General features: G+C 35.4%; 1 protein-coding gene across 1 annotated transcript; it reads left to right on the top strand.

Annotated features, from left to right (window-relative positions):
* The first annotated feature begins 400 nt into the window (after positions 1–400).
* Positions 401–1,561, top strand: LOC140012771 (putative F-box protein At5g55150). Its single transcript, XM_072061070.1, has one exon. It carries the CDS (start codon positions 401–403, stop codon positions 1,559–1,561), a length of 1,161 nt encoding a protein of 386 aa, XP_071917171.1.
* Positions 1,562–12,912: the final 11,351 nt, after the last annotated feature.

Genomic DNA, 12,912 nt, shown 5'->3' with positions numbered 1-12,912 from the left:
TTTTAAGATAAATTGGTCTAAAATTTTATCATGACATTTTTTTAGTCGTCCCTGCCTAATACCATCAATCATGGATCCAATCCTTCAATGAACCAAATGAAACTTTAATAGCCGGATGGCCAAGTGGCACTAAAAGTGGGTTGAAGAAATGTGTATAACATCCAACTTTTCTCCAAGTTCCATTCGTAATCGGACAGGATTTCCCGACATTCGACAACACATCCACCCAACTTTCAGATCCGATTGGCATATGGAAATTCGCCAATCCAATACCAATAGCCATGTATATATATAGTTGATATTTGGGCATATTGCCAAGCCTTTAACCTTAAAATTGCCCTACAATCTTAACTCATCATCCCAGCTGCCGAACCTCTGCAAACTAAGTCAAACTCATCCAATGGCAAACTGGTCCGATCTCCAACATGATATGTTGGGATTCATAGCCCAACACCTGGACAAGATTGAAGATTATGTGGCTTTTGGCGCAGTTTGCAAGTCATGTCGAGCAGCGGCCAGTGAGAAAAATTTCAAGGGCCTCCGACCATGGCAGCAGGTTCCCTGCCTCACGCTTTCTGCGAATGATGATTTCAATCGGGAGCTCTATAGTTTGATGGAGAAACAAGTCGTTGCTAAGGTGAGCTTGCCTCAACTTAAAGGCAAGAAGTGTTATGAATCTCTAGGATGGTTGTTGACTATAGGACAACAAGGGGAGATAAGCCTGTTGAATCCCTTCTATGGTGTTGAAGTTGAGTTACCAAATCAAAATACTTTTCCTGAATATGATTTATATGAGATGGATCCTGATATCTTTGTACGTAGGATGGTTTTGTCATCGAGGCCTAGTCGCGAGTCCCTAGAGGACGATGACTTTGTGGTGATGATCATCTGTGGAGGGGTTGGATTCTTGGCTTTCTGGAGGCCAAAGGATCTTTGGTGGAATAGGATGGAGACCAGAAACTCTTCCCATGCGGATGTCATATATACCAATGGCCAGTTCTACTCAATTGATCATATGGGCAATGTTGTGGTTTGTGACGTTTTGGAGGCAAACCCTACTGATCAGGCTCGAATAATTGCTCGGTTTAGCCCTGAATTATGGGACAACAAAGAGTTATACTTAGTAAAATCTTCATCTACAGATGATGAACATTTTCTGGTTGTCACACGAGACAACATCCCCAATTATGAGGACAAAAAAGGCTTTGAATTGGATAAACCGATCTATGGCACAACCGAATTCCAGGTGTTTGAATTGGTTTCTACAGCAGGAGGAGAAAAAGAGATTACTTCCCGTTGGAAAGAAATCAAGAATTTGGGAAGCAGATCAATTTTTCTTGGCCATAGTTCTTCAATGTGCCTGGAAAACAACAAATTGGCCCCCGGAATCACACCCGGTCATACATACGATGCATGGGCAGCATATGTTGAAATTCCTGAAGGCGGCGGCAAGGACATGGGAGTCTACAACTTGGAAAAAGGAGTAACTGCGCCCTTGTATGATGCCCCCTTAAGGCTTAGCCGAACCTGCCCATCTCTTTGGATTACACCAAATTTTTAACATTTGTATCACTACCCTGTGATCTGTTCATGTGAATCTCGAATGATGTATTTTCTCCCTCGTAGATTTACCGCTCTCCATATCTTTCCTAGTTCAGGACCTTGTGCAGAAGTTCTACTGATAACTGTTTGTTTTTCTAATATAAAATCGCTTTTTATTGTTCTTGTTGGGAATTAATATTATTCAGAACATGTTAATTCTACACTTTATGAATTACCTTGTAATAATCATTGCCATTAATAGTCCAGAATTTAAAATTGGACCTTGAATTTGGAGTTTTCTACTTCATTACTACTTTGGGTATTTGGTCGCAGTTATATCGATCATTGGCTGTAGTCCCTCAAACATTGCTGACGGGTTTTTACTACAAGTGCAAGTTTAAATCCGATTTTATACCCGTTGTCTGCAAGTATACAAGTCAATCAAATAATATAGGGCATGTATCGGGTCGATCCCACGAGAAGCAATGTCTACAAGTACTAGGTCCTTATTTTCCTTATTATTTAGACTTATAATGAATTTGAGCAGAGAAATGATATTGCTGCTGTCTACAATTCTGAGTTAACAAATGCAAGATACAAATGGAGGTTTTTTCACTTAAAGACTTAAATCTAGGGATATAGATTCCACTTATGACACAAAAGATCTGATTTAATAAACTTAACGCTTGTTACTACTCTTGTTTAATCAGGGATTCATTTCCAAAAATTACTAAAATATCATTCTCATGATTAAAATGGCCTAGAACAACTTAGTTTTTCCTAATTTCTTGGTAAATAACTAACTCTGTTCTTGTTCATGCATGAAATGCAGATTTAATCCACTTGAATGTATTTCTATTCTCATGAATATACAACTCAAGCTCTACTCATGTTATTCCATTTTTACTGCCATTTCTCAATGAGTAATAACAACTATAATCTTGCTATTAGTGATCAACAACAACAAGTAATCACTCATGCACAAGTAGACGAGTTATTACAAGATATAACAAATGTAAGTCACATTCAATTCATATCACTTGGCCATAAGTTTCATCTACTCCCTAGATATAGAAATTTAGCTACTCATGGATGATATCACAATCAAACTCATAACTTCATTAATGAAAAACATCTCAAGTTACAAGTACAAGAAGGTTAAGAAAAGCTTAGCCAAGTTAATAGTGAAACTCTTCAATTTCTGCTATGTCTTTCACTGAAAATGATTACAAGATGAAGTCTCCAAGTGCTCCTTCAAGAACTTCTAGCTAGAGAGAAAATGTTACAAGAAGAAAACTAGCTACGTATGGTCCTCCTTGACCTCTCCTTGGTTGCTCTGCATAAAAGCTAATAGAAATTGCTTTTTTTTTTCACCTCCTCATGATTCCAAAATCTCAAAGTTGTTAAGAAAGTCAAAATGAATGATTTTTTACTTTGACAATAAATCATATTGTCCTTCTTTTTACCTCAGAAGCATGTGTCACCGAATTCTCTTACCAAAGATAGCTGGAAAGTAGTGTGAAAAGTAAAAAAACCGGTTGTGCCACTTTCAGAGGAGAGAGGCAGATCCGAGCCCTGGATCCGAGGGGTTCAACACGATCCGAGCTCAGATCAAAGCTAATCCGAGGCCTTTCTTACATGGATCCGAGCTCGGATCGTCTGTCCTCGGATCCACTACTCCAGAAGTACAAACGAGGGTTCGAATCGTTCTTGTTGCACACGGATCCGAGCTCGGATCTGTGGAATTCAGTACTTCATCTTCTCTTTTGTTCTCCATCTTCGTTCCTTGTTTCCTTTGCTCATTTTTCATCACTACTACTTGTCTCCTCTTAATCATATGTGTGATGTTCATGCATCGATAACCTTCAAAATATCACAAGTTAATGCATTAATCCATTCATTTTGCAAGTTCCCATTATTCAAACAACACTTAAGCAATTTGTACCAAAAAGAGTTCCATTGTGGCTTTAATTCTCTCAAAACATACCAAAAGTTCATGCCAAACTTGTAAAAAAAGTACATTAAATATTCACTTATCACTAGCTCCATAGATGTCTGACCTCTCCTTCTTTTTCTGTATAAAAACTGCTCAAAAGCTCCTTTCCACTAGTCAAATTTTCACCTCTGGATTCCCAAATCTAAATTTTGTTAAGATAGTCAATAACAAATATTTTTGACTTGACAATAACCCATCCGTTCTACCCTTTCTCTTCTGAAGCATATGCAACCGAATTCCCTTGCTAAATATAGCTGGAAAGTAGTATGAACACAAGAGAAATGGCTGAATAAATTGCAAAATTTCGGCTACAAAACGCTACTTGACAAAACGCGGCTTCAAGCCACATTTTGATGACTCGTGTTTTCAACTCTATGCTTTTGGCCTCGTTTCAACTGTGATTTTCTCTATGATTGAGGCCGAACTAGCTTTTGTGGAAAACATAAAAATTGTAGTCCTTTAAATTAGCTTTATAATGCTTCAAGAATCATTCAAATCGGGGATTTGTAAACTGAGATATGATCAAAATACTATCACCTGGTCAAACCCCTATTTCAGTCTCGTCCATAGAATGCAGCTTCTGTATTTTGACTTTTTCACCAAGAAAACAATAGAATTGGACTTCGATGTCTTCATACCAAATTTATATCTCTCTCTTAGCTTCAAAATGGTATAAAGATCACCTCAATCTAATATGTGTAGCTCCAGATATAGCCGAAATACCGAAGAGTGTCAAAAGTGTCTTGAACTGCATTTCTTCAATTAAACATTTTTCACTTCATTTCGTCTTTATACACTTCAATTCATCACTAATCTTCAGATTTCTTCTCAATTCATACCCTTTGATGATTGAATCATTGATCCTGTAAGAAAATGAAGTTCTTACCCTTAAAATCAATAGAAATGCAATGTTAGCCACTTTAATAAAAAATGTATATTTTTACTAAAATCCTAATTATTTTAGTTCTAAACTAGATTAAACTACTGAAATTAACTGATAAAATAACACGTAAAATATACTCTCATCAAATATTCCCACACTTGAACCATTGCTTGTCCTCAAGTAATTATAAATACAAACCAACAATGATTCAATATTTTTGAAGATAAACATATGTGCTCAACTCAACTTCATTTTCTCGAATCAAGGTAAATAACCATTATGTGATTTTTCTTTAATCCTCAAGTACTTATAACAAGTAAAAGAGAGCCAAATATATCATAATTATGCTAATTCAACTCAATTTCTCATTCTTATCCAATTTCACAAGCAAGTAACTCATATAATCAATAAGAATGCTAACTAATCTCATGATCATTTTCTTCTTTTTCTTAAAGAGGGATTTATTCTTTTTTTATATATTTTAATTTTTTTGATAGTTAAATACTACTTAAGTTGTGAGAATGTCTTTTGACGCGAAGATCGACATTTTTAGATGAAGATCGCCGTTTACTCAATATTTCACTTACTCAAGTTGTTTTTCTTACTCTTAATCTAAGTACCGTTTTACGTAAAAGTCGACATTTGTAGATGAAAACTCCCGGTTACTAAGTACAAGAACCATTAGAATAGAATAACTCTTATTATTATTATTATTATTATTTTCTTTTCTTTTCTTTTATTTATATATATATTTTTTATTTTTTTATAACAATCATATAGAGAAATAATAAAATTCCCTCTAAAGAATAATCATGAGAAGAGTGTGACACTTATTGACCATATTAATTTCTTAACTTATAAAATAAAATAAAAAGAAGAAATTTCATCAAATATGCAAAATGTAGGTATAGTTTTCTCCACTTTATTAGATATACTTTCCTACAAATGTAAAAAATATAATCACATAGTGGTCATTTCCAAATTAACTGAGAAAAGAATTTTCAAAACCACACATATTTATTCCAAAAGGATAATTGACAAAATTTTATTTGTTTATTATGATTATTATATATATATGTATAAGGTTTTGGAAAAATTTTAACAGAATTTTTCCTTAAAAGTGGACTAAACTCCCTGCCAGCAAATCCAAAATTGACAACATTTAAGCCAAGTAATATTTTCAACTACTTGTCCACACATTAAACATAAAAAAACTACTAAAAGTACCACATATGTCTTCCCCCACACTTAGAATACACATTGTCCTCAATGTGTAGGGAAAGAAAAGAAACAAAAGTAAGAACAAGTTACTTCCCAATTGAGATGGCTGCGGTCCAGTTCAACCTTGAATCACGAACTATCGACCGCTCAACCATGCCTCGCCGCAGACTGAATATGGCTAATGATGATGTTAGGCAGTAAAATTCGAGCATAAGGAGAAGTCCGATTATGAAACATATAATCAAAGAAGTAGATGTCGCTCTTGCGAACTTCCATGTGTCCCGTCTTTTTGGAAATGACATTGTGAGCCATCATATAAATTATGAGACAATGGCGAGGTTCGAAAACATTCGCCAATATAGTCTCCTTCCTCGTAGAGCGAAAAGGTTAGTATTCAAGACCAAAGCCAACGATGGATCCTACCTCCTATTTGGGGGAACAAACCCCTTCTTTAAATCAACTGGACGTCCTTCATCCATACACCCTAAAATAGCAGTCAATTGTTGTCGTGACAATATGATTCGTCTCCCACGCACCCAAGACTGAACCATTTCACCAGTGTGGCACGCCTTACTCTCAATTTTGACGTAAAACTCTCGCATCAAGTCGGGATAATAATGATTGGGTAGGATGAGAATCGGAGCCCACCCAAGTTGAGCAAAAGCCTCCGAGATGCGATACACTATCTCAACCTCTGGACTAACGTGCATCTCGAATAAGAACTCCAAATTAGCATGCTCCTCATGCCACTCTTGATTCCTACGATTATTGAATCTAGCACTGTCAAAAACAGATTTCTCCACTCCACGAGAGGTGCCCTCACCAGGCTATCGGCTAACTGGTGGAGGAGAAGGTGACATCTCCTCCTCAGTCACTTTCATCTCCTCATTAACCTCCCTCTTATCACTGCTGGAGGAGGAATATATCACTCTTCTTCCCCTTGGCATAGTACCTAATAAAAAAATTGCAATTATCCACATGTACTAGGACACAGTTCATAATTTGGCAATAAACATCCTGAATTGCTCCAAATAACCTCAAATACATTTCCTCAAGTTTTAATCATTCAATGACCATACAAAAGAAAAGACATATTTTCTACTAAAAATTGCCCAAAATCAATAATTTAAACAAGATATGTAACAATTATAACTCCATTAGTTAAAATAACATCAATCATGATTCGAGCAATCTATAATGAATAACAATAATGTGCAATTAGCTATAGTCATGGTTAGGCAAAAATTAAACTAATTAACTCACAAAATCAACCAAATTGCTCGCTATACACAATGCACATGCTAAAACATCATCAACCAACCATTTTTAACTATAATCATTAATCACCCATGGCTTAAAAACACTTTAATCTAACTTTCTAATTTTAGTCAAATATAACAATTTAAAAAATTAAAGAACGATTAATCATCAAATTGCTATGTTTGAGCATGTAATCCTACACAAATAATCTTAATAAGCATCAATGAGGTCAAAAATATCACTATACATCATCACAAATTTAAAATTAAAAGATGTCAAAAAACTCAGGAACTTGGAAATATGAATTTCTAAAATACAAAATTTTGATGAAAAAACTTACCTTAATCACATAGAAGGATGTTTGGTGATGCTAAATATGTGAAAAGCCCTATGAAACACCTTCCAATTGACCTCCAATTGAAGAAATTAAAATCTAGAAACCCTAACCTTCAATCCCTTAAAAACTGAATTTGAGGTATTTTTCTTGGATTCTAATCGGTTAGAAAGATTGTATGATGCTCAAAAGGTGTTGGGTTGATGATTTCTAACAAGACTATGGAACAAAATTGAAGATTTGTGAGTTGGGTAGAAGAGGAAGAAGAAAACGCGACTTGAACAAGGAAGAGAAGAAGAAAAAATGAACCAAAATCGCGTTTAAGTTCTTGGCTGGAAATGGAAAACGTGACTTGACAAAACGCGCCTTCAAGTCGCGTTTTGTGAAGTCGCGTTTCTTCACAAATGTTGCAGTAGTGAAAACACGGCACTGAGTCGCGTTTCCGTGGCCCGTTTTTTATTTTTGAACCAGGCTAGAAAACGCGACTTCCTTCAAAACGCGACTTAGAGTCGCGTTTTGAAGGCACGTTTTCTTTAATGCCGATGCAGAATTGAAAACATGGTTTGTTCAAAACGCGACAATATGGCGCGTTTTTTAGCCAAACGCTTCTACAATTTTGTTTAGAAATCCAACTTTGAAAAAATACAATTGATACCCCAATCACTCAAAATGCTTCCTAACTCATTTGTTTGCAAATTTTATCAATGTATGCACATGTAAAACAATGAAAACATGCATTTTACCCCTTTTTAACGGATCAAATACACCTTTAACACAAATCAAGGGGTTGAGTTGCTTGATCAAAGTTCGTCTTTTTCACCTCAAATGGTACTCTGTGCTTCCATTTACCAACCCTATGACATACAAACAACAAATTAACATAAATATATGTATTAAATACAAAATTACTCCAAATTAACATATATAACTTAAACATTGGGTTGCCTCCCAATTAGCGCTTTTGTTTATAATCGTTGGTTCGACTCACAGGTTCGGATTCTTAAACTGAAGAAGAGTCGCCCAAAAGACATATAGGTCCCTTGGGAATGATTTCACCTGCCAAGTAGGGTTTTAATCGTTGTCCATTGATCTTGAACAGTTCATTTCTTGTATTAGCTACTTCAACGGCTCCATAGGAAATACTTGAGTAACTTCAAATGGTTCCGACCACATTGACTTAAGTTTTTCCGGAAATAACCTCAGGAGTAAGTTGAATAAAAGCACTTTTTGCCCTACTTGGAATTGTTTAGGGATAATATGCTTATCATGCCAATATTTGATCTTCTCTTTATAAATTTTTGCATTTTCATAAGCATGTAGCCGGTGTTCCTCCAATTCACTTAACTCAAGTAGCCTCCTTCCACCTGCAAGATTAAAATCCATGTTAATTGCTTTAATAGCCCAATAAGCTTTATGTTCAATCTCTACAGGTAAGTGATAATTTTTTCCATAGACTAAATGATACGGCGACATCCTTAAGAGTGTCTTAAATGCTGTTTGCTAAGCCCATAGTGCATCATCTAGCTTTGTAGCCCAATCTTTGCGTGACTTGTTCACTGCTTTCTCTAAGATAAGCTTTATCTCTCGATTAGCTAGTTCTGCTTGCCCGTTGGCTTGAGGATGGTATGGGAGTGATGTCTTGTACCTACAATTATATTTAAGCAATAAGGAATCCAATTGTTTATTACAGAAATGTTTTCCTTCATCACTTACTATGGCCTTAGGTGTACCAAACCTGCAAAAAATGTTCTTTTTAAGGAATCGGAGTACAACCTTAGAGTCATTAGTAGGTGAAGCAAGATCCACTGCTACTGAGATATACTTATTATTAAAAGAACTGGGGAATGGTCCCATAAAATCTATACCCCATACATCAAATAACTCAACTTCCAAAAAAGTAGTTAGGGGCATTTCATTTTTTCAAGATATATTTTCAGTTCTTTGGCATGCATCACAACTTTTAACATTTTCCCTAAAATCTCGATACATAGTTGGCCAATAAAACCCTGATTGTCATACCTTTGCTACAGTCTTTGAAGTGCTAAAATGACCACCTGTTTCAAAATTATGACAATGATATAAAACATTATGTACCTCATCTTCGGGAATACATATGTGCACCATATCATCGGCACAATGTTTATATAGCAAGGGTTCCTTCCAAAAGTAACTTTTGACATCATGCAAGAATTTCTTCTTTTGATGATAATTAAATCCCTTTGGGATTTCTCCACTTACCAAATAATTAGCAAAATCTGCATACCATGGAGAATTGATAATTGTTAGGACAAATTCATCCAGAAAATTTTCTTGGATAGGAACTTGGTCATTGATTGGAATATATTCCAAGTGTGATAGATGATCCGCCACTAGATTCTCCGTTCCGTTTTTGTCTTTTATTTCTACACCAAATTCCTGCAACAAAAGAATCCACCGAATTAGTCTAGATTTTGCATCTTTCTTATGCAGCAAGTATTTAAGAGCCGAATGGTCCGTATATATGATAACTTTAGATCCTACTAAATAAGATCTAAATTTATCTAAAACAAATATTACTGTCAATAGCTCTTTTTCCGTTGTTGCATAATTGAGTTGTGCTTCATTTAGCAATTTACTAGCATAATAAATGACGTGCAACCTTCCTCCTTTCTTTTGCCCCAAAACTGCTCCAATTGCATAGTCACTTGCATCGCACATCAATTCAAATGGTAGTGATCAATCGGGCGAAGTTATAATTGGAGCAGAAATCAATTCCTTCTTCAACCTTTTAAAATCAACCAAACAATTGTCATCAAATTGAAAAGGGGCGTCTTACATAATAAATCACACAACGGCTTTATTATTTTAGAAAATTTCTTAATAAAGCGTCTATAAAAGCCGACATGTCCTAGAAAACTCCTTATCCCCTTGACATTGCTTGGAGGTGGCAATTGCTCAATTACTTCAATTTTTGCTTTATCCATTTCAATTCCCTTAGAGGAAATCTTGTGTCCTAAAACAATTCCTTCTTTTACCATAAAATGGCATTTCTCCCAATTTAGTATAAGATTTGTCTCCTCACATCTCTGCAAAATCAAATCCAAATTATAAAAATAATGGTCAAAAGATGACCCATATACAGAAAAATCATCCATAAATATCTCCATAATTTTCTCAATATAATCAAAAAATATAACAATCATGTATCGTTGAAAAGTCGCAGGAGCATTGCATAAATCAAATGGCACCTTTCTAAAAGCAAAAGTGCCATAAGGATATGTGAATGTGGTCTTCTCTTGATCCTCCGAAGCTATAGCTATTTGATTGTACCCTGAAAAATCATCAAGAAAACAGTAAAATTCATATCCGGCTATTCGCTCTAATAATTGATCAAGAAATGGTAAGGAAAAATGGTCTTTTCTTGTTACCGTATTTAACTTATGATAATCAATACACACTCTCCACCACAAGTTTAGATGGAATCATTTCATCATTTTTACCTACAATTGTAGTTATCCCACCGTTTTTTAGTACAACGTGAATTGGACTAATCCAAACACTATCGGAGATAGGAAAGACTATACCTGCGTCAAGCCACTTAAGAATTTCATTTCTTACCACCTCTTTCATGTTTGGATTGAATCTTCTTTGTGTTTCCACCATTGGTTTGCAATTGTCCTCTAATAAAATGTGATGCATGCATATAGAAGGACTTATATCTTTAATGTCCGAAATTGTCCATCCAATTGCCTTCTTATGACTTCTTAGAACTCTTAACAACTTTGCACACTGCTCATCATCAAGGTCGGCACTAACAATTACAGGTAAAGTGCTATTTTCTCCAAGAAATTCATACCTTAAGTGAGTTGGAAGTGGTTTGAACTCTAATTTTGGAGGTTCAACTTCCGAAGATTGTGGAAACCCTTTTCCTTGGCCAAGACTTTCATTCAAATTACCCCATTTATAAGGTGCTTGAAAATTCAAATACCTGGCCAATTCTTCAATCTCTTCACAATCACCTTCTTGCTTACCTAAACTCATTAAACAATACTCAAGAGGATCGAAGTCAAAATTGACTTGGCTCATCTCTTGGGTTAGTTTATCAATTGTGCTAATAGAATAAGCATGATCGGTAAAAGAAGGGTATTTTTCCATTTCATTCATATTAAATTCTACCTCTTCTTCACCTACTTGAAACTTAAACTTGCCATTTTTTACATCAATAATAGTACCTGCAGTAGTTAGAAATGGTCTACCTAGAATAATTGATATAGATATATCTTCTTCCATATCTAAAACTACAAAATCCACTGGAATGATAAATTTTTGAACTTTTATCAATACATTCTCTAACACTCCCAATGGATATCTAATACACCTATCCGCTAGTTGCAAAATAATATTAGTGCGTTTAAACTCATGCAAACCTAATTGTCTAGCCACCGTTAAAGGAATTAATGATATATTAGCACCAAGATCACACAATACTTTAGAGAAATCCATGTTTCCTATGGTGCAAGGTATAGAAAAACTACCCGAATCCTTCAATTTCAATAGTAGCTTGCTTTGTATGATGGCACTGCATTCCTCCGTTAATGCTATTGTTTCGCAGTCTTCCAACTTTCTCTTTCGAGTCATGATTTCCTTGATAAATTTTGCATATGAAGGAATCTGTAAAATAGTATCGGCAAAAGGAATGTTAATATGCAATTGTTTGAAGACTTTAACAAATTTTTTAAAATCTTTATCAAACTTATTCTATTTGAATCTTTGGGAAAATGGAACCACAGGAGGTATCGGAATGATAGCGGAAGATGATGGTTGATTTTCTCTTGGTTTCTCCCGACTATTTTTCTCCACTATCGCCTCTTGGTTTCTCTGCTTTTCTTCTTGTTTTTGACTCTCATCTTTCTCAACTTCCACCACTAGAGGATCTTCTAATTGTTTACCACTACGAAGAGTAATGACTTTGACATGCTCCTTAGGATTAACCTCCGTTTTGCTAGGTAATTCTTTTTTATTTCAATTGTTCAAGGAACTAGCAATTTGGCCAATTTGGACCTCTGCATTCCTATACATTGTAGTAAATTGGTCCAATCTTCCTTCTACTCGCTCAAATTTGTCCTAAATAACCTTAGCGAGTTTTTCCACCACAATCTCCCAACTTGGTTTAGTTTCAACTTGTGATTGCCTTGGTTGGAATCCCAGTGGATTGGCTAGCCTTGGTTGATTGTTTTGGTCTTTCCATCCAAAATTTGGATGATTTCTCCACCTCGGATTATAAGTGTTCGAGTAGGAGTTATTTTGAGTATTACGATTGTAATTGTTGACGAATTGTACTTGCTCAAAATTAACACATTTATTAGCATCATGTTCACCTCCACATATAGAGCACCTAGCTACATGTGCATTAGATGAATTTGGACCAACTCCACCTTGTCTACTTAGTAACTTCATCACATTATTCATTTGAGCACTCAACATATTGAGAGTGTCCATTTCTATCATACCTGCGTGACGTCTTGTATTACCTCTCTCATTTGCGCACTAGTAGTTATTTGCAGCCATTTCTTCTATCAAATTCTGAGGTTCTTGGGGTGATTTACCCATTAAAGCTCCACCTACAGCTGCATCAATCATAGTTTTAGTAGAAAAGTTAAACCATTTTAGAATATTTGTATGATTAACCAATCGGGC

This window comes from Coffea arabica, chromosome 8e, assembly GCF_036785885.1.
Source record: "Coffea arabica cultivar ET-39 chromosome 8e, Coffea Arabica ET-39 HiFi, whole genome shotgun sequence".
Taxonomy (NCBI): Eukaryota; Viridiplantae; Streptophyta; class Magnoliopsida; order Gentianales; family Rubiaceae; genus Coffea; species Coffea arabica.
The sequence above is the reverse complement of the archived record's forward strand: the minus strand, read 5'-3'. Positions and strand labels throughout refer to the sequence as shown.